Source organism: Urocitellus parryii, chromosome 4 (assembly GCF_045843805.1).
Source record: "Urocitellus parryii isolate mUroPar1 chromosome 4, mUroPar1.hap1, whole genome shotgun sequence".
Classification (NCBI taxonomy): Eukaryota; Metazoa; Chordata; class Mammalia; order Rodentia; family Sciuridae; genus Urocitellus; species Urocitellus parryii.
In genome coordinates this window covers 174,015,815-174,038,587 of record NC_135534.1, presented here as the reverse complement: position 1 = coordinate 174,038,587, position 22,773 = coordinate 174,015,815, and the positions used below count along the sequence as shown (strand labels likewise).

At 41.8% G+C, this 22,773-nt stretch overlaps 1 protein-coding gene across 1 annotated transcript; it reads left to right on the top strand.

Annotated features, from left to right (window-relative positions):
* The first annotated feature begins 2,211 nt into the window (after positions 1-2,211).
* Positions 2,212-22,479, top strand: Spmip6 (sperm microtubule inner protein 6). The gene is made up of 7 exons (XM_026387873.2): positions 2,212-2,346; positions 16,299-16,443; positions 18,858-18,973; positions 19,879-19,954; positions 20,184-20,421; positions 21,781-21,867; positions 22,337-22,479. Exons 1-7 carry the CDS (start codon positions 2,212-2,214, stop codon positions 22,452-22,454), a joined length of 915 nt encoding a protein of 304 aa, XP_026243658.1. The 3' UTR covers positions 22,455-22,479.
* The last annotated feature ends 294 nt before the right edge of the window (positions 22,480-22,773 follow it).

Genomic DNA, 22,773 nt, shown 5'->3' with positions numbered 1-22,773 from the left:
TCCCCAAATGAAAAATAAAAAGCAGCTGCAATTATTCTTAAGGTTCCTTCACACCTGAAGGAATTTTTTCATAGGAATTTCTGTGGAAGAGTATGAGGAGATTTCTGTGTGTCTTTGAGTGCACTCAGGGGGGGCCTCCCTAAGTGTGTCTCTGCAGAAAGGGGAAGTATATGTGAATCTGGAAAGAAGTGTGTATGTGTGTGTGTGTGTGTGTGTGTGTGTGTGTGTGAGAGAGAGAGAGAGAGAGAGAGAGAGAGAGAGAGATTGTGTATGTGCATGGAGGTGTTTATTTTGTGTGTAACTGTTTGGGATGTCTGGGGATCAGAATGTATATTGCTGCTTTTGCTGCTATTGCTGGGTTGGAGGCTGGGGGCAGGACAGCTGAGGATGAAGATCAAGAGAAAGGAGGTTGGGGCTGGGGATGTCGCTCAGTGGTAGAGTGCTTGCCTAGCAAGCATGAGGCCCTGGGTTTAATCCTCAGCTCTGCCAAAAAAGAAAAAAAAAGGAGAGAGAGTGACAGTGAGAGAGAGAGAGAGAGAGAGAGAGAAGGAGGGAGGGAGGGAGACAGAAAGAAAGAAAGAAAGAGAAAAAGAAAGAAAAAGGAGAGAAGGAGGTGAACAGGGCTCTCCCTTGGGCTGGGCAATATGGACCTGCCCCCATGCAAAGAAAAATGAAAGCACAGATGGCCTCAGACTGCTTGGACCTATGCCCCACAAATTTCCCACAGGTTCAAGGAATACTTTTCCCTGTGCTCTTGTGCTGACATCTGACACTCCACACATGCTGGTGTATCCACTGTCATGGATATCACTCACATGCTGCCCTCTGGACAACAGTCCTGGGATGTGGGAACTGAAAGGGGCAGATGGTGAGAGGAAAGAGTGAGGCTGCTGGCTTAGGAAGGGTAGCATCTCTCCCTGCATCACACCCAGGAGCTGCCAGGTTCAAATTGTTGGGGTGCAACTCTATGCTCTCCTCACCTCCAATCTACCCTTATGTCCTCTAGTTATATAATGAGGAAATGCCAAAGGGAGGACAGAATAGGGATTTGTAAGGCCCACAAAGCCCACATTGGCCCCCATCTCAAGCTCTTCTCCCACCCTGATCAGCATCCCCACTCCCTGTCATCTGGGATCCAGAGCCAGGCCTCCCACTACCACCACCCTGGGCTCCTTGACTCACCTTTCTAGAACATGGGTACCTCCTCTTTTATAGACTGCTGCCTTTGCTGCTGACTTACTGTATGACTCTGGCCCATTGTTCAATCTCTGTGGCCCTGAGGAAAGCTCCGTCCCCACAGGACATATTACTTTTCTGGCAGGCAAGGACTTCCAACTGAGGCAGTGTACATGTGGCAGGGAGAGATAGGAAGCTGGCAGCCAGCAGCTTCTACATCTAAGGAGAGTGCATGGTTCCCTCCTTCCCTGTCTGGGAGGTTGAAGGGGAAGAACCAAGGCCTTAGCTTGCCCCTGCCTCCTGCCCCCTTGTAGATACTGCCTTAACACTCCCCCTACCCTTGGCTGTGGCTTTCACCCAGCCAGGTTTCTCCGCGCTCACTAATTTATTTCCAGGAAGGTGTGTGGAAGACATGAGCCGTGTATAATATTTTTTTTAACATTTCCATTGCAGTATTGACCATCATCCTTGGTTGTGTATCGTGTAACACAAATAATGATATTAAAAGCATCAAACAAGCCAGCCTCAGCTCCCTACCTGGGGTGTGGGCTAGGGGCAAGTGGGCTGGGAAGGGACAAGAACTGACCCTCTGGATGCACATGTCATTCTACCTCCACTTATGGGTTCCTGGGAGTACCACTGACCTGCTGTGTGACCCTAGGTGAGTCACGAACCCTCAGAACCTCTATTTCTCTCCAGGGGCTCTCTGAACTTTTGGAAATTGTACTCTTTTGAGGGGCTCTAGGCAGGAAGGGGCTGGGAGTGGGGAGGAAATTAGACTCTCCCCAGGGAGGGGACTGGGTCAAGTGATATCATAATGGGCAGTGCCCATCCTGGAGAGAAGAGCAGAGTGGAGTAGGAGCAGGAAGGTTGTGTGGGAGGAAAGCTGAGAGATCCTCTATAGGAGGGGGTCACAGTAGCTAGGGGCACCTGCCAGGCTGGAGGTGTGGGCTATCTAGTGGGAGGGGTGGTCACTGATGTCTACCAGGAGTCCTTGATAGGTAGAGCCCACCACAGCATCCCTAAGAACTCACCATGTTCCTCTTCTCCCGTAAGACCAAGACCCCCATCAGCACCTACAGTGACTCCTACAGGGCTCCCACCTCCATCAAGGAGGTCTATAAGGACCCACCTCTGTGGGCCTGGGAGGCCAACAAATTTGTGACCCGGGTAAGTGGAGGTTTGGGGAGGAGTAGGCCAGAGTATATGGCCATGTGTGTCTGGATGACTGGCAAAGTGTGGCTGTCACTATGTGTTTGTAATTATTTATAGCTTTGTGCATATGTGTCATTTATTCATTTGTCTAGGCACAAAATGTACAATGGTATGTAAAAAAAGTGTAAGATCTTACCTTCATGGATCTATACCAGGATAGGAGGTAGAAAGAGAGAGATAATAAGAGTTTTATAAATTGTCAGAAATGCTATAAAGTAAATAAACAGGGTATGAAAATAGAAAGGAGTGGGTAGGTCATGGAAGATCTCTTTCTTTCCATTTTACAGTGCTGAGTGCTCTACCACTGAGTTACAGCCCTAGCCTAGATCTCTTTCTCTCAAGGTGACATTGAGCTGAGTATGAAAAGATGAGAAAGAAATAGGCTTGTGAAGAGCTGAAAGAATAGAAGAACTGAAAGTTCTACCAGAGTGATCAGAAAGTATAAAGGCCAGTGGTTGCCTGTAGGATAGGCCAGAAAATATCCTATAGGCATGTCTTAATGCACGTTTATCACCATCTCTTTGTGTGTGTCTGTGTTTGAAGATGAGCAGCCAAGTGGGTCTATGTAGCTTTCACCAAAGGGAGAAGAAATCTGGGAGTCTAACTGTAACTCTGTAACTGGCCACGTGTACCTTTCAACAAAACTTTGCTGAGTATTTTCTTGTGTAGGCTCTAGGGATACATACAAAAAGGAAGGGCCAGCCCTTGCCTTTAAGGAGCTCTCGGCAAACAGGTAAGCAAAGTCAGGTTGCTATATGTGGGCCATGTAGAGCAAGTGCTGACTGGAATTCCAGGAAGGGATAAGCACTCCCAGGTCCTGGAGTCTGCTGAGTGACTCTTCCTACAGAAGAGTTTTGAGAAAAGGCAGCCTAAGGGCCCTACCTGGAACTGAAGCTGTTAGAGCAGAAGGAGAGAGATCATAGGCTGCAGACCAAAAAGGGCCCTTAGATTATGTTGAGGAACATGGACAAAGGCTCCAGGTTCCTGAGTTTGAGAGTATCATAGCTGAATTGTGATTTAAGGCACTGCAGCCACAGTGTCACAGAATTAGACAGGTTGGGACTGAGGACATGAAGGCCAGTGAGAAGTGAAAAGAAAGAAGAGCCAGGCATAGTGGGACATATCTATAACCTCAGCTACTCTAGAGGCTGAGGTGGGAGGATCACAGTTCAAATTAATAATAAATAATAAATAAAGGCTGGGTGGATATATCTCCCAGCACTTGCCTAGCACACACAAGGTCCTGGGTTTGATCCACAGTACTACAAACAAAAAGGAAGATGAAGGATGTGGGTAAAAAATAACAACAAAAAACTGCAACAATTTTTTAAAAAGTGATTTTTTTTTTTTTTTTTTTTTAAAGAGAGAGTGAGAGAGGAGAGAGAGAGAGAGAGAGAGAGAGAGAGAGAGAGAGAGAGAATTTTTTTAATATTTAATTTTTAGTTCTCGGCAGACACAACATCTTTGTTGGTATGTGGTGCTGAGGATCGAACCCGGGTCGCATGCATGCCAGGCGAGCGCGCTACCGCTTGAGCCACATCCCCAGCCCTAAAAAGTGATTTTTTAATTGGAAAATTTTTAAATAATATATTTCATCTAACAACAAAATAAATATATGCTCAGGGCTGGAGTCGTAGCTCAGTGGTAGAGCGCTAGCATGTGCGAGACCCTGGGTCCGATCCTCAGCATCACATAAAAATAAATAAATAAAATAAAAGGTATTATGTCCATCTACAACTAAAAAAATATTTTTTAAAAAATATTTATGCTCAATGCAGAAAATGGGAATAACTCAGAATCATAAGAAAAATGATCCAGCCCCAAGTATAGTGGTGCACGTCTGTAATCTCAGCAGCTCAGGAGGCTGTAGCAGAAAGATGAAAGTTCAAAGCTAGCCTCAGCAAACTTATTGAGGTCCTAAGCAACTGAACAAGAGCCTGTCTCAAAAAAAAAAAAAAAAATTAAAAAGGGCTGGGGATGTGGCTCAGGGATTGAGCTCCCTTGAGTTCAATCCCTGATCCATAATCCCACTGTCCAAAATAACCACTATTAATATATTATTAAATGCCCTTTTAGGAGGTAATTTTTTTACAAAAATGGCATCATGTTGTACTAATATTTTAAATCTTGCATTTTTCAAATAGCCTGATATAGGGATATTTTCCTGTTTCAAAAATACTTTGCAGGGGCTGGGGCTGGAGCTCAGCGATTGCGCACTTGCCTGACATGTGTGAGGCACTGGGTTTGATCCTCAGCACCACATATAAACAAATAAATAAAATAAAGATCTATCAACCATTAAAAAATTTTTAATTAAAAAAATACAATGTAATTTTATTGATGACAGAATTCTTTGTACAAATGTGCCATAATGTATTTGAGGAATCTTATCAGAAATTTAGATTATTTATAAAATATTGCCAGTATAATCAGTCTTCTACTTATATCTTTGTACACATCTTCAACTATTTCCTTAGGATAAATTCCAATATGTGAAACCATTTGAAGAAAGGACATACACATTTTTTAAATTTTTGATATATGCCTCAAATTGCTAAAATAAGGGATGTAATAATTTATATTCCCTCAAGCAAAATATGAGAGTACCTGCCTACATTTTCACTCTCCATAAGAAGGAATTTTAAGAAGTAGATTGACAGATCTTAGTGATTACCTTAATATAAAGCCGGAGAGTTTAGGATGACTCCTGGATTTTGGGCTCTGGCAGCTAGAGGAAAGGTAGTGCTACCAAAATGTGGTTTGGAATATCAGACTGGGGACTTGGAATTCATTTTGGGACACAAATACTTGAGATCATCCAGGAAAAGATACCTGGTAGGTAATTAGATACATAGTACTTGCCTGAAGCAAAGGAAAGAGGCCTGGGCTACAGAGAGAGCTCAAAGTTTTCATCATATAAATGGTAGCTGAGTAATAGGAGTGGATGAGTTTGCCCAAGAAGAGTGAGAAAATGGCCAAGGACATTGGTGAATATCAATATTCAAGAATCATAAAAGAAGACAGAGATTTATAGCCAGAAAGGAGGAAAAATCTTAAGAAGACACCAATAAACACTGAATTATTAGACAACGGTCAGTGTGAAATGCTGTTAACACAGAAAGGGATCTCTCAGAAATAGTAACTATTGGTAACCTGGCCAGACAGCTTTAGTGCAGAGAGAGAAGTGAATCAGATTACCATGGGAGTAAAAATGAAGGAAAGGCTTCTGTGTCTGGCAGTGTGGTTGATGATCTGATGTCCCCTCCTGCTTCAAAACAACTAAGTCTTGCATTAGAATTAATTCTTATTTTGTTTTGGACTCTTACGGGGGTGAATAGTAAATATACTAACAACAAAATAAATATATACTTGATGCAGAAAATGGACAGAGGACAAGCATTGCCCTGAGGGCAAATGCCAATATTGGCATTATAATCTGGAGTTTTAAACGTTAAAATAGCAGAGAGGTGGAGAAACTAAATCTGTTAATTTCCAACTGAAAAAGAAGGTTAATATCTCTTGCTCCTTGCCACCTCCTACACACACACATACACACACACACACACACACACACACACACGAGTAATCTATATCTTCTGTGGTAAAAAACATCCTCAATGTAGGTTTCCAGGCATCCTTCAGAGTAAGGCCAGACACAAGCTCACAATAAGAAATATAGGAAAACAAACAGCTGGTATAGCTCAGTGATAGAGTGTTTGCCTAATGTGCACAAGGCCCTAGGCTCAATCCCTGTACGACAAGGAAAAGAGAAATCCACCATATTACAGAATCAGCAGTAACAACAAATGGCAGACTTAACTACCAAAGTTTTCAGATAATGAAATTAACAAAGAATACCAATATTTTTCATTTTTGAAGTAAAATCAACAAGAAAACATTCTTAAAATTGAGCAAATAAATGTACAGATGCGTAGAAATTTTAGAACTGAAAAATGTTTTAGTAAAACCCAAAACTTAGTGGATAGGTTAGAGATGAGATTAAACATCCTTGAAAAGTTTCAGTGAGATGAAAGATAGGATGAATGAAATTTCCCAGAATGCAGTACAGAAAGGCAAAGAGATGGAAAATATGAACAAAACATTAAGCAATATGAAAGAAAAAATGAGAAGGTCTCGGGGGTTAAAAAAAAAAGATGGTGAAATGAGATGGACATCACTACCCTAGGTACATATATGAAGAAGACACAAATGGTATGAATATACTTTGTGTACAAGCATAGATATGAAAAATTGTGTTCTATATACATAATATGAATTGTAATGCATTCTGCTATCATATATAACAAATTAGAATTAAAAAAAAATTTTAAAATGAGAAGGTCCCACACTCATCTAATCAGAGTCCCAGAAAGGAAGAGGAGAGGGGGGGGGAAAAAAAGGGGAGAATAAGCATTATCTAACAAGAAATAGGCTTAGGATTTTCCAGAGCTAATGAAATGAACAAATCCCAGAAAAGAGATTCCACAGTCAGATGCCTTGCAGTGAAACTATAGAACACCAGCTTAAAATCAAGCAAAGAAAAAGTTTCACTGTCATCCTTTCAAGAACAAAGACAATTACAGGAAAACAAAAATGGAAAGGTTGGACTGAAGGTCATTAGCTCCCTGTTAGAGCACTTTTTAGCATGCATGAGACCCCAGATTCAATCCCTAGCACCCCCATATCTATCTATCTATCTATCTATCTATCATCTATCTATCTATCTATCTATCTATCTCTATCTCTCTCTCATACACACACACACATACACACACAAATTTACTATCAGATCTATAAATTATAAGGGAACTTCTAAAAGATATACTTTGAGAATAAGGAAGGCAAGTCTGAAATGCAGGAAAGAATGGTGAAAAATTGATTTTAAAAAAGTTGAATTTAAGGGCTGGGGATGTGACTCAAGTGGTAGTGCGCTCGCCTGGCATGCATGCAGTCCGGGTTCGATCCTCAGCACCACATACCAACAAAGATGTTGTGTCCGCCGAAAACTAAAAAATAAATATTAAAAAATTCTCTCTCTCTCTCTCTCTCTCTCTAAAAAAAAAAAAGTTGAATTTAAGCAAACATTACCTATAGAAAATAATTATAAGCCAGGCTCAAAGGTGCATACTTGTAATCCCAACACTTCAGGAGGCTGAGGGAGAAGGATCAAAAGTTCAAGGCCAGCCCCAGCAACTTAAGAAGACCCTGTCTTTTAAAATAAAAAATAAAAAGGGCTGGGGATATAGCTCAATAGTAGGCTGCCTCTAGTTCAATCCCCAGTATAGCAAAAATAATTAATTAATTTTTAAAATATAGTGGTTTTCAATTTGTAACATTTAAAGAAAGTACCAAAATATTGGAAAACAGCAGCATATAAGTTGAAGCATGGCAGAGTCAAGATTTTTTATTTTATTTTATAACTTTTTATTTTATTTGTTTATTTTTATGTGGTGCTGAGGATTGAACCCAGGGCCTTGCACATGCGAGGCAAGTGCCCTACCACTGAGCCATAACCCCAGCCCCAAGATGTTTTAAGATATTCTAAAAAGAGTTTGTAGCCAGCCCCAGTGGCCCATGCCTGTAATCCCAGTGCCCTGGTAGACTGAGGCAGGAGGACCATGAGTTCAAAGCCAGCCTCAGCAACTTAGCTCAATAGTAGAGTACCCTAAGTTCAATATCCCATGCCAAACAAAACAAATGTAGTGTTGTACTGCTCATGAGCTAGAACTATACTTCCCAGAATTCCCTTCAGTTGGCCATAAGAGGATTTTTTCTTTTCTTTCTTTCTTTTTTTTTTTTTTTTTTTTTTTTTTGGCAGTACTAGGCATAGAACCCAGGGCCTTGAGTACCATAAGAGAAATTTGCAATGTGATTTGGAACGAATGAATAAAAGAGCAGCCATTTTCTTTCTTTCTTTTATTTATTTATTTATTTTTATTAGCTATTCATGATATTACAATGATCTTGGCAATTCATACATTTGAATCATTGGGGTATAATTTCTCATTTTTCTAATTGTACAGATTGCAGAATCACACTAGTCACAGAGTCACCTAAATACATACAGCAATCATAATGTCTATTCTATTCTAAGAGCAGCCATTTTCACCCTCTGAAAGTTAACGTAGGGTACCAACCACTGTGGGGGCTTGTGCACAATATTGCTGATTTAGTAGTCCACCATACTGGCATAGGGCAGCATCTTGCCAGAATGACTTTAGCTCCCACTGGCTCTCCTCCTCCAACTTCTTCCTGGGCCAGGTGTGTATATGGCTACTTGACAAAGGGCACCAGCTTCTCCTGAAGGCCATCCATATCATCAATGTTGGAAGCATACGCAGGTTTTAGGTTGTCTTCATGGGCTCCTGTTTGTCCTTGCACTCCCCCACTTCATGTCCAACCCTCTGACTGCCAGCCAGTAATTTGAGGCTCAACAATAGATACAAAGATAACAGTCTTGCAGAGTTTACAATTATGGAAAATCTAACCCCTAAAAAAATCCTTATGCTATATCATGCATAGTAATTCTATTTATCTGGTCCAAACATGCCTATGTAGATAAAATAACAAAAAGCTTAATAAGCTAATTACAGATAAGAGAATTTTAGAAGGATGGCTATATAAATAACAAAGTTTCAATTTTCCAGGAAGATATTGTAATTCTTAAATTTGTATTGACCTAATAGAATTACAAAAAGGAGAAAGTGACTTATGGGGTACAGTGTGATAATTCAGAATATATTTATAGTGTGTAATGATCAAATCAGGATAGTTAACATTTCTCTTTATTTGTTTTAATTTTTTGTTTAACATGTAATAAGTATAGACATTTATGGGGTACTGTGTGATGCTTCAAGTCATGTATACAATATTTACTGATCAAATCAGGGCAATTAAACTTTAACACAACACAATTACTGATAGATCAACCAGAACCCCCCCAAAAAAAGGCAAAGATCTAAAACACTTGAAAACATAATTAATACACTTCATTTATTGAATATAAATAGAATGCTGACCCTATATGTATAAACATATAAGGTACACTATAAAAATCGACTGAGTACAAATCCATAAAACAAACATTAATAGAATTTGAAGACTGACAGCATATAAAACAACTCAATCCTCAATGCAATTGAATTACAGATAAACAACAAAAAATATATTTTAAAACAAAGTACACAAAAATATCATCCCAAATAATGAGTCATTTAAGAAATCAAAACAGAAATAGAAAAAATTACTCAGAATTAAAAAGACTGTACCTCAAAACTTGTGGGATGAAACAGAAGTTGGAGAGAAAAACCTCTAGATCTAATGCTTGTCTAAGAAAAGAAAATGGTGAAATATGAAGGACAAGAACATCAGATTTAACAAGAAAGAGTGGGGAAAAAAACAGAAGTGAAAGAAAATAGAAGAATAGAGGTAATAAAAAATAAGAACAAAAGTTAACTAAAGATTCAACAAGACCAATAGTCAAAAGTTGCTTCTTTGATAAATAATAAAATAGATAAATCTCTAGAGTGATTAATCAAGGAAGGATAAGTCACTGATAAATAAAACAAGGATCTAAGCAAAGCATAGTGGGGCATACCTTTACTCCCAGTGACTCAGGAGGCTAAGGTAGGAGGATTGCAAGTTTGAGGCCAGCTTCAGAAACTTTGAGAGGCCCTAAGCAAATTAGCAAGACTCTGCCTCAAAATTAAAAATTAAAAAAAGGACTGGAGATGTTGCTCAGTGGTTAAGCACCCCTGGGTTCAATCCCTGCTACCAAAACAACAACAACAACAAAAGTATCTAGCTTAGATAATTAAACAGTATGTTCCTCCAAATGTTCAAGGAATAGTTTATTTCAATCTTCCAGACAAAGGAGAAAAAAGGATGCTTCCTAATTTTAATTTTTTTGTAGTTATAAATGGACAGCATGCCTTTATTGTATTTGTTTATCTTTATGTGGTGCTAAGGATTTAACCCAGTGCCTCACACGTGCTAGGCAAACACTCTGCCACTGAGCTACAGCTACAGCCCCCCAGTATAATTCTGAAGCAAAATAAAAAAAATAGAATAAGAGCTGGGTGCAGTGGCCCATGCCTGTAATCCCAGCAGCACAGGAGGCTGAGACAAGAGGATCAAGAGTTCAAAGCCAGCCTCAACAAAAGCAAGGCACTAAGTAACTCAGTGAGACTCTGTCTCTAAAATATAAAATGAAGGGGCTGGGGATGTGGCTCAAGCAGTAGCGCGCTCGCCTGGTATGCGTGCGTCCCAGGTTCGATCCTCAGTACCACAAACAACAAACAAAGATGTTGTGTTGGCCAAAAACTAAAAAATAAATATTAAAATTCTCTCTCACTCTCTCTTTAAAAAAGTAAAAATAAAAAAAAATGAAAGTTTCTCAATCTCAGCATCACTGACATGTGGGGCTGCGCAGTTCTCTCTCTTTTAAAAAAAAATAAATAAAAATAAATAAATAAATAAAATACAAAATAAGGCTGGGGATGTGGCTTAGTGGTCCAGTGCCCTGGAATTCAATCCCTGCTACCTCCCCACACACAAAAAGAACAGAATAAGAATATTATGCATAAATACAAAAGCCAAATTCTCAACAAAATATTTGCAAACTGTATCCAGGAGTATATAAAAATAATAATCATTAATATATAATTATATGTTTGTTTCACAAATGCAATGATAGTTTAAAATTTTAAAAAATGTCACATTTTTTATCACATTATCACATTAATAATTCAAGAAGAAAAGCTATAAAATCATTTCAAAATACACTAAAATTAAATGTGCAAGAGAGTACTGGGAGGGTAGAAATATTCTAAAACTGGGTTCTGGTGATAGTCAACTCTGCAAACTCACTAAGAATATTTGAATTGTATACTTAAACAGAGTGGATTTTTTAAACATTTTTTTTAGTTATAGGTGGATACAATATCTTTATTTTATTTTTATGTGGTGCTGAGGATTGAACCCAGTGCCTCATGCATGTGAGGCAAGCACTCTCCCTCTGAGCCACAACCTCAATAAAGCTATTTGAAACAAAGCAAAACAAAGCAGAAATAGCAGTTGCTAAAATCCAATACCCATTCCTGATTTAAAAAAAAAAAAAAAAAACTTAGCAAACTTAAATAGAAGTAAACTCCCAAACTTGTTAAGGAATGACATGACATCCACCAAAGAGCCAAGGGTGGTGGCACACGCCTGCAGTCCCAGCAACCCAGGATATTGAGGCAGGAGGATCACAAGTTTGAGGTAAGTCTCAGCAATTTAGGGAGGCTCTAAGCAACTTAGTCAGACACTGTCTCAAAGTAAAATATAAAAATAAAAAGGGTTTGGGATGTGGCTCAGTGGTAGAGCACTGCTGGGTTCAATCCCCACTACTGGGAAAATATTTTTTTTTTTTAAAGAGAGAGAGAGAGAGAATTTTTAATATTTATTTTTTAGTTCTCGGCGGACACAACAACTTTGTTGGTATGTGGTGCTGAGGATCGAACCCGGGCCGCACGCATGCCAGGCGAGCGCGCTACCGCTTGAGCCACATCCCCAGCCCCCGGAAAATATTATATATATGTATATAGATAGATAGGTAGATATTTTAATATATATAATAAATATGTGTGTGTATATATATATATATATATATATATATATACCTAAAGCATATAGCCAACATCATCCCTCCTATTGTTAAATGTTAGAAGAATTCTTTTTAAAATTGGGATCAAGGCAAGGATGTTTACTATCTCTACCTCTATTCAACATTACACTAGAGATCTTAACCAGGATATGGAGAAAAGAAAAGTAAAAAGATATAAAGAAAAGAAATAAAACTGTCATTATTTATAGAGGAAATAATTGTGCATGTAGAATCTACACATTATTAGAATAAGAAAATTTAGAAAGTTGGATGAATATAAGATCAAAAGGCAATCACATTTTCTTATACAAACATGTTTAAGAAGCATGATTTTTAAAATATACATTTATTCCAAGCAAAAAAAAAAAAAAGAAAGAAAGAAAGCAAACAATGTGTTCACAACGGTATGGCTAGCCAGGTGCAGTGGTACACGTCTGTGATCCTAATAATTTGCATTACTGAGGAAGGAAGATTGCAAATTGGAGGCCACCTTCTGCAATTTTAATGGGGCAGTGTCTCAAAAAATGAAAAGAACTGGAGATATAACTCAGTGGTAAAGTGCCCTGGGTTCAATTCCCAGTACCAAAAACAAACAAAAAACTGTATGGATAAATCTGGCTGTGGTGTACACCTATATTTCCAGCACAGGAGTCTGAGGCAGGAGGATCACTTGAGTTGGAGCATTAGAGACCAGCCTGGGAAACATAATGAAAACTGTGTCAAAATAATAATAATAATAATACATTTACAAAAAAATCCATGCTTGCTGCTGTGGTGCAGGCCTGTAATCCCAGCAACTCAGGAGACTGAGGCAGGAAGAGCACAAATTTGAAGCCCAGTCTCAACAATTGAGCAAGACCCTCCAGAAACTTAGTGAGACACTATTTAAAAATAAAAAGTACTAGATCTGTAACTCAGTAGTAAAGTGCTGGGTTCAATACCCAATATCCTCTCCAACACACACGAAAAAGAATGTAGGAGCATGTGAAACTTTATTTAATACTTTAGAAAATACTTAAATACCCCAACACTGGGGGAAAAAAACTAAATAAATGAAGATATACAATATATTCATGGATAAAAGAGTTATTATTACAAATATTCAATGTAATCTTATTAAATACTCAATAGGATTTTATAAGAAATTTTTGATAAGCTGTTTCCAAAATTTATAGAGTAGAGCAAAGGCCCTCCAAAATAGCTAAAATGCATCTGAAAAATGGGACATATGCAGATATTAATGTTTATTACAAAGTTATGGAAATTCATAAGGCATAGTATTAGAAATTCATAAGGCATAGTATTAGAAAGATAGAAAGGCATAGTATTAGAAAGATTTAATACATCAGAAATAGACCCACGAATATATGGAAACAATATACAACAAAGATGTTTAAAAATAAAGCTATAGAAAAAATATATCAGGCTTGAGATGACACTAAAAATCTGTGGGTCCCAGAAGCTTGAGAAGCTGAGGCAAGAGGATCGCAAATTCAAAGCCAGCCTCAGCAAAAGCAAGGCACTAAACAACTCAGTGAGACCCTGTCTCTAAATAAAAATACAAAATAGGGCTGGGGATGTGGCTCAGTGATTGAGTGCCCCTGAGTTCAATCCCTGGTACCCCCCAAAAAAATCTGTGGGGGAAGATAGACTACTCAATAGGAAAATTGGTTATCCATATGGATAAAAATAAAATTAAGCCATAATTCACTGAACCCAGATACAAGTCCTGACAGATTAAATATGGAAAGTAAAACTGTCTACCTTCTAGAAGAAAATACAGGACATAATCTCCATTATCTGAGAGTATGGGTAGATTTTTTTATGTCCCCAAAAGCACTAACCATAAAAGAAGAAATTAATAAATTCAACTGTTTAAATTAAGAACTTCTGTTCACTTAAGGCACCATAAAGAAAAAGATTGAAGCCACAGACTGAGAGATTTGCAACATGTAACTGATTAGTGTATAGAATAAATTAAACACTATAATTTTCTGGGTTAAAATTGAACACACATGTGTTTTAACTCCTTCCTGAAACACCCTCTAAAACTATAGTAAAATGGATGTTTACAACATAAAGTCACAAGGATGGTGAGAAAGAAAGAATAATGGCAAGAAAATTTTGGAAGATGAAAGTATGGTAGATAAATAGTAACTGGTTTAGCAGATCTGAGAAAGCTGAATCCAAAGCCAGCAATAGGAAACCCCAGACATAATTCAATTTAAAACTGCAGAATTTCCAAAAGCCTCAGGAATTGGTAATCCTAGGCCTCTCTGGAACCAAAGATGGGACAAGACCAAGGCTAAAGCAAGGATTATTTGAAAGCCTTTAAGAAGCAGTTAGACCCACTAATCCACGCTTCTATTCCATGCCAAAGGGTAACGGCCCACCTCTGTCTCTGCAAAAGTCACAGGCTTATTTTTGGCAAGGATCTCAACACTGGGAATACAAGTTGCGGACAGGGTACCACACTTAAAAGCAGGTAAAACTCCTTATACTGAATGCTAAAGCCCCAGCAGCCCTCTTCTATCTAGGTTCTCAGAACACTGGCAGCTTGGTTATTGCCCTTAGGCCAAAGATTGAAGAAGTATGTTCTGAAGACTCTTCTCAGTCCAAAATGAAAGACATACAGACACTGCATTGGAATTTTTAAAAACAGTTCAGCTACATCATCCCATGGTGATTCATACAGTTGACAAAGCCCACCCACAGTTCCAAACCTTTGATAAGCTCTTTTACTCTACTACATGTAAACATAAGTAAAGACTGCAGAACTTTGAGGAAAGCCTCTAACAAAAAAATTGATGATGTCTATGAGTTCTTCTAAATAACTGTTTTTGTATTTGTGTGTCTATGTCTGAGTGCATAGGGATAGGTGTATATGGGTGTGTAAGGTTCAGTTAAGTGCTAAATCATTGGATCTCTGCATTTATGTCTCCCATATTTTGCCCTCCACCTACACAGGAATGTGACTGTGCTGGATCCACCCCCAAAACAGTGGAAACTCAGCCAGGAACAGTGGTGCATACATGTAATCCCAGCTACTCAGAAGACTGAGGCAGGAGGATCACAAATTCAAGGCCTCAGCAACTTAGTGAGACCATGTCTCAAAATTAAAGTTAAAAATGGCTAGGGATGTTAGTTCAGTGTAAAGATCTCCTGGGTTTAATCCCTAATATTGCCCCCCAAAACAACAATAAAAAACCCCTCAATGTCAGCTGAGCACAGATGATCCCAGAAGCCCCTGAGCTGAGGGGTTTTCCAGGTTGATCGAAGGTCTGAAAACCACCAGATCGCAGCCCTAGCCAAGGAAAAGGAAGCCTCTGCCCTTAAAACCATAAAGAGCAGGAGGAGTTGGTAGTAGTGTCACTATCCCAGCACCCATTGGGTAGTGGTCCATTGTATGGAAGCCCTCCCTGGTGTTTGACTTTGCTGGGTGTCCTATACTTGTGACACAGCTGACTTTTCAGACTAGCTACCTACAAAGACCTGTGGACCCAAACCTTACATTCTGCCCTCAGCTAAGGACAAGGGGCCCCCAAAGGAAGGTCTTAATCTGAGTTTCTACAGATCTAGCCCAACCAGGAATGATGGGCTGAGATTAGGAGAACATCAAGAAGCAGAGAGAACTAGGGCTCAGACCAAGAACAGGAAAAAGATCAAGGTAGGATGAGAATGAGGGCAGAGGAAGGGTCAATACTGAGTCATGATCAATGTCACAGCAGAATCAGAGTTGGTCAGAGACAAGGAATTAAATTTTAAAAGAGACATCCCACCAACCCCACCCTTCAGCCCATTTATGATGCAAAATTCTCAGAGAGCCCTCCCTGTCCAAGAAACCTGTATAAGGACATACAGCATTTCTCAATTCTCCAGAGGCCTACTGGCCCTGTTGGAAGAGACTCAGGTCCTGTTCCCAGGTAGCACATAGTCCAGAAGAAAGAGAACAGGAACATTCAGCTCTGACCTTCAAGAGCTGGCAGTCAGGAAATTACAGAAATGAGAAGGTCAGAAAATTACTCTGACTAGGAGCAAAAACCTGGCTCCAAGCCCTAACCTCAGATGGGGAGGAGGGGGAGGGAATAATTCAAACAAGAAACTGTGCCAAGGAATAAAGACTGGCATAGGAATCCCTCTTGCATAGAGAAGATTGGGAACTACCAGAGCCGAATCAAAAAGGGTTGGATCTAGGTCTAGCAAGGCCCCAGAGCTGGAGTCTCTACACACCTAGCCACTTCTCCTCTCTCCCCTTACCCAGGGTCTGACTCAGACTATGGAGCGCCATGTGGACCCTGAAGCCCTGCAGAAGATGATCAAATGTGCTACCCAAGACTATGGCTATAAAAGTTCCATATCAGGTCATCCTTACTTTCCTGAGAAGTACTGGCTGTCTCAAGAGGAAGGTAGGGCCCCACTTTTCACTCTACTCTGACCCCAGAAGAAACCCCAACAGTGACCCCCAACCTGAATTCCACCTATGACCTATACCTGTTCCCTAATTAACAACAAATCCAACTTAACTCTCAAACACCTGTCCTGACCAGGCCTCCTTGCTTTTTGGAATTTCTCTCTCTGGAAAAGGAGAAAAAAGAAAAAAGGAAAAAAAAAAAAAACACAACTGGAAAAGCCCTGGATTCTAATCCTTACAGAGATGGAGAGAATATTAACCTGTACCACACAACCTCCTCAAAGTGTTCAGATGCCATCTTCTCCCATCATTTTTTTTTTGAGGGGGAGGGATACCAGAGATTGAACTCAGGGGCACTCAACCATTGATCCACCTCCCCAGCCCTATTTTGTATTTTATTTAGAGACAGGGTGTCACTGAGTTGTGAGTTGCTTAGTGCCTTGCTATTGCTGAGGATGGCTTTGAACTCACAATCCTCCCATTGCAGCCTCCTGAGCCTCTAGGATTACAGATGTGTGACACTGCATCCAGCTCACCTCACATCTTCTTAGCAACACTGCTCCATCCATTCTCTCCATTTTTCCTGCACCCACTATCTCTTTCCCTGAACCCATAACATTTTCTAATTTTTCCTGCATAAAAATTCTCATTTCTGTCCTTCACAGCCAAAATTCCCAGAAACACAGTCAATATTCTTTGTCTGTACTTCCTCACCCTTCATTTATCCCTAAATGAGAAATTATCTTTCCTCTTTGCGTAAGTGTTTATGATCTGTCTCCCAGTCCAATCCAAAAGAGGTCAATAATCTTCTCTAATTCATATCTGTTCCTCCTTTGCTAAGGGGCTTCAGAGGTACCAGTTTTCCTAGTTAATTGGTAATTCCCAATTGAAATTAAGAATTCACATTTCCTACACTCAAACATTAAAATTGCACTCGTGTGTTTCTAACTTCTAAATCATGGGATTTCAATGTACCCTCTGAGACCTACCCTAAGCACTTCACTCTTCTGACCACTCTTTGCTTCTTGAAATTACTTCCACATTTGGCTTCTCTGATGCCTCACTTTCCTAGGTCTCTTGTGTATACACTATGGAAACACGGAGTCCTTCAGGGTGCTATTGAGAGTTCTTTTCTCTCCTTGCTCCTCCCCCAATGCCAGGTTATCTAATCCATAGCTGTAATTACTGGTAGTTCCACATTTGTATTTCCAGCCTTGACTTCTCCCCAGAATGCCTCTCAACTTTACCTGGATGTGCCCAAAAACCTCAAACTCATTATGTCTAACCCACCAACTCAGAATTCCAAATCCCAACTGGCCACACCCTCTCCTCACCCACCTCCTCTCCCTCTAGGACTTCTTCATTCCTGTCTATCACTGTTGGGGAATGAATCACAGAGGATCTTGTAGGTCAGGTTTAGGTGATAGATAAGGACAGTGTTAAAGGGTTTTAACTACGGAAGGGTCTTGGTCAAATTTTCATTTTACAGCTTCTATGTTGAGGTTGGACTATAGGTCTTCAAAAATTAGGGAAGGAGATCAGTGGGTTAATCATAATAGCCTGTTTACATGCCAGGCATTGTTCTAAATGTTTTATGTAGGGGCTGTTAATGGTCCTCAGTGGTAGAGCACTTGCCTGACATGTACAAGGCCCTGGGTTCAGTTCTCCATATAGAAAAAAAAAATAGAAAAGAAAAGTTTTACATAGGTTAACTCATTTAAACCTCATAACAACCCTATGATATATTTTCACCCCATTCTGAAGTTGAGAAAACAGGAAAATTAATTTGGTCAGTCTCACACATTAACAAATAATTAGCAGAACTGAAATCTGAATCCAGGCAATCCATTCAGTTAAGCATGACTTTATGTATTACCTCTAGGTTAAGGCACTACAGAGATAAGGAAGTGAAATCATGGGGGAAGGGCTAGAAGAGGGGATAGATTTCAGCAATTTTAAGGAAAAAGAATAGACATATCTTGAAGCTTGGATGGGAGAAGTCCCCATTTCCAGGTTGGCTCATTAAAAAAATATATCAGGACAAAGAATGATTAGCACAATGGACATGCAGAAGCTTGTCTTATGTGGGACATGGGCTTCATCTCAATGTCAAAAGACAAATGAGGACTGGGGTTGCGGCTCAGTGGTAGAGTTCTTGCCTAGCATGTGTGAGGCACTGGGTTTGATTCTCAGCACCACATATAAATAAATTAATAAAATAAAGGTCCATTGACAATTAAAAAATAAAATGACAAATGAGGACAGGATGGGCTTGGGACTCACCTGAAGAATGTAAGTAAGGATCAGCTTATTGCTGGAGATCAGAAAAGGAACTTAGGGGGCTGATCCTTAGTGGAGTAAGGAATAACACTGAACACTGACAACTCCATCCCCCCCGCCCCCATGAAGAAGACAAATGCCTCTCAAGCTACATGGACAATGACCGGTGCAGCACATGGAGGACAGGACCTTACAACTGTGCCTACTGGAATAAGTATACCACCTGCCTTCCCCGACTGCCTAAGGTACCTACTATGCCCACCACAAATGTCTGGGTTGGGGACACACACACACACACACACGCACACACACCACCTCCCAACCCATGGTGACTGATTTTTCATCATTAGTTCCTCATTCCTTTCCCACCAACAACACACCAGAGCTATTCCACAACTGTGAAACTAGGGTTTGTATTTTTTAACTGAAAAGGGAACCTGGAGCTGGGTTCCAATCTCTGATCAGGCTCGGTAGGGACATGACTGGTGTGCATTCTTGGCATGCTACCTTCTCCAAGCTTACCAACTGATCCATCCACACCCGATCTGGCCACTGTGACACAGGGGCTGACCCAGGAGTCAATAATAAGCTGGATCTTCCTGACCCACCTCCCCTCCCTTGTGATGTGAGCAAACAGCAGGATAGCAAGGCTACTCAGTTGCAGTGCAAACATAGGAGACTCTCCCCAGGAGGTAGGAGGGAATCCCATCAAAGGCCTAGGTAGCTGGCAGAAATGGAAGATGACCCAAGGGCAGAGCGAACATTTTGAATTAGAACTTCCTCAAGAATCAGAATTTTTCAAAAGTTCCCCCAGGCGATTCTGATGGGCAAGTATTATTGAAAGTCCTCTATTAGACAGCCAGGCACAACTAGACAGCCAGTAGTAAAATTAAAGGCAAATACTGAGGCAAGATTGCAGAGGCCCAGGCCAAAACCCCTCCTCCATCCACATCCTCTCACTAGCCCCGCCCCCTCAGTCGGAGTAAATGCGTTGCCCAGCTACAACCCCACACACCCTGGAAAGTTAGGGGAGCTGCTGACCGCAGGGAAAGGCTCAGCCTGGCAACAGGTCTAGGTGTTCTGAGAGGGTCCCCAGAAGCAAACATTTCTTCGGGGTCACAGCCTTAGGTAGCATGTGTGTCATTTCCAGGAGGCTGGGATGGAGACTGTAGTTCGAGGAATGCCGTTGGAGTGCCCCTCTAAGCCGGAGCGCCTCAATGCTTATGGTAAAGGGTGGTGGCAGTGTGGAGAGAATGTTTATTGAGAGGGAAGGGGGAGACCGAAGGGGGGCCGGATGGGGATCTGGGGGACAGAGCAGAGGCCGAGGATCCTGAAGAAGGTGTAACTGTGTCTATTTGTTCATTTTTATTTCTGCCTCTCCCTGTCTCTGGCCCTGCCTTTTCTCATCCCTGTGTCTGTCTTTGGGTCTCCTGGGCTGTGGACCCGCGGGCGAAGAGCGCGAAGTGGTGGTGAACATGCTAAACTCGCTGTCTCGGAGGAAACAGCCGCTGCCTCAGATCACTCCCCGTTGTGGGTGCCTGGATCCGCTGCCAGGCCGCCTGCCTTACCAAGGTTACCAAAGTGCTTGCTCCGGCCGCCACTACTGTCTGCGTGGGTTGAACTGCTACTCCGTTGGGGACGCTTGCACTGATCGCCGCCTGCGGCCTGTGTGCCCGGAGCTTCCGAGTGTAAGGTTCGCAGGGCTCTGCCCACCTCGGCCGGACTCCGCCCCCAAACGAGCCTGGCCCCGGAGTCCGGCCAAACCTAGCTGCACGCGCTGCATCCCACCATATTTCTAACCCAGTTCAGACTCTGCGCCAGCACCCCCGCCAGCCTGTAGCCGGGCTCTCTCGTTTTATAGGGCCCCAGGAAGTAAGTGAACAGCTGAGGCAGAGAAACTTCATGAAAGGTTTCCCCAAATATCCGACCCTGTCCCTCCAGAACTGCGGTCAGATCAACCTGGTGCCTCTCAGGTTCTCAGGAGGTCCTGCAGAAGGGTTTTTTGAGGATTCGAAATCCTGCATATCAGTTCCATCCGCTTTCCACACAAGCTAGCCCTGCCCCCTACTTGGTCACCTACCTGGCCCTACAGACCCAGGTTCTAGGCTGCAGAATGTCTTCCTGGGACTCGGGTCACCGTCAGTAAAGAGTGGGGTCACTGCTGGGGGCTAAGTGAGCAAAGAAATAACCGCCCCACTAGAGCAGACTTGGCCTCTTCATAGTCCCTCACCACCTCTGGTAATAGAGATGCATGTTACTTCTAAGAAAAGGCTCCAGGGCACAGACCACGTCCAGAATGAAACAGCACAGTATTCGACCTGTAATCAGCAAACTCTTTTAAGTCTGTGGCAGTTTAGAAAGCTGTGCAGAGAGGGTCCTGAGCCCTATCCCCAACTCCTGGGTGATTCCCAAGGCAAGAGAGCCTGATTCATTTTGCGAGACTGGGGCCAAGTCTTCAAAAAGGTACAGAGGCGGGGCTTTGTGGCATACAACAATAATTTCAGCGACTCGGAGTCAGAGGCCAATCTGGGCAATTTAGCGAATTTATTAGTCTCAAAATAAAAAATAATGAGGGTTGTGGAAGTAGCCTAATGGTAGAGCACTTGCTTAGCATGTGCAAGGCCTTGGGTTTAATTCCCTGTGCCAAACAAAGGAGCTGAGGCTGGGAGATACCAGGAGGTGTGGAAAAAAGCCTAAACCTCTAGGAGGCTCAGAAAAGCTGCCTCTTCCATCGTGCTGGGAAAACTGCTGTCCCTCTGCAGGGACTTGGAGGCTCCCAGTCCCTCAATGACTGACCAACCCACCCCAGAATCCCGCGGGCTCCATCAATGCCCATCCTGAATGGCAGAAAAGAGGCCTTGAGAGAAGGGGACTTTCAGAGGGCTTCCCGGAAGCGGTGCCGCTGTAGGGTCTTGAAGAACAAGAAAGAAGGAGGGGAGGATCCCCGCGGTAGGACTGACACCTAAGGCGTCTCCCAGGTGCCGGCCTGGACTGTGGGGATACCAGAGTATCAAAAGGCCCAATTCCTCCCTGCCACTGCTTCCTCCCCCAGGGGTGTTTCGCCCTACGACCACCGGCCCGGAATGCAATGTGTTGTTACAACTCCCCCGCCGACTTTCTACCCTTGTCCGAACCTTAGGTAAGTCTGAAGCGTACACATTCATTTACACATGCGCACTGGAGACTGTTCCCTTAGTGCCGTGGAGGTCGGGGGAGGGGACTAGTTGGCGTGGAAATTGTCCGATGTGATGCAACGACAGGAAGATGCCACCAGGAGGAGCTAGTGCCATGGGGAAACCAAAGCTGGCAAGAGATAAAGGACCCTAGGAGAGAGCAAGGCCAGAATTGAGGGATTATGGTTGGCAGTGGGTTGAGAGTCAAGGGCATTGCGTTCGAGGCTTTACGTAGAAGAAGAAGTCTTAGGAATGTAGAGGGTTTCAGAAACTTAACAGTAGAACCTGAGGTCAGGAGGTCAATGTGGGTCTGGTTGGAGCCCAGAGTCAGTGCTAGAAGTAAAATATTGGGGTAAAGTTAGCATTGAGAATTAGAGTCAGAAGTTCACCTTGATATATGAAGGTCCAGAAGAGCTGGTCCCTCTCTCCCTACAGATGGGACACAAGTCACTTCAAGAAGACCGGTGGTCCCCAGAGAAACAACTATATTGTCCACCCTGAGTTTGTGTCTGAGACCTATCCTAACTACTATTGCGACTACCCTTGCTGGTAGAGTCTGGGCTGGCCAGGTCGATGGGATGGAGCAATAAATAAACTCTCCACCCCAAATGCTGCCTCTTGTGTCCTTACCCAACAGGATCTGAAAGTAAGGAATCAGTTTCTCAAAGTTGCCCATCCTTGAACCCTCCCTACTCCCATCTCAGTATTTCTGACACATAAGTTACCCTATTAGCTGGTGTCCCCTTCCCCTCCACCCCAGAACCCAAACTAATGGGTCCATCTAACCAGGCAGGGAGGATCCATCTACTTCTCACCCCCACAAAAACCCTCCAGCCGACAGCTCCTCAATGTGCCCCAAACTTAGATGCCAG

Coding starts and splice junctions, on each gene's coding strand:
- Spmip6 (XM_026387873.2), top strand. CDS start 2,212: ATGTTCCTCTTCTCCCGTAAGACCAAGACCCCCATCAGCACCTACAGT. Junction 16,444..18,857: donor CTGGCTGTCTCAAGAGGAAG/GTAGGGCCCCAC, acceptor GCCCCCATGAAG/AAGACAAATGCCTCTCAAGC. Junction 21,868..22,336: donor TACCCTTGTCCGAACCTTAG/GTAAGTCTGAAG, acceptor CTCTCCCTACAG/ATGGGACACAAGTCACTTCA.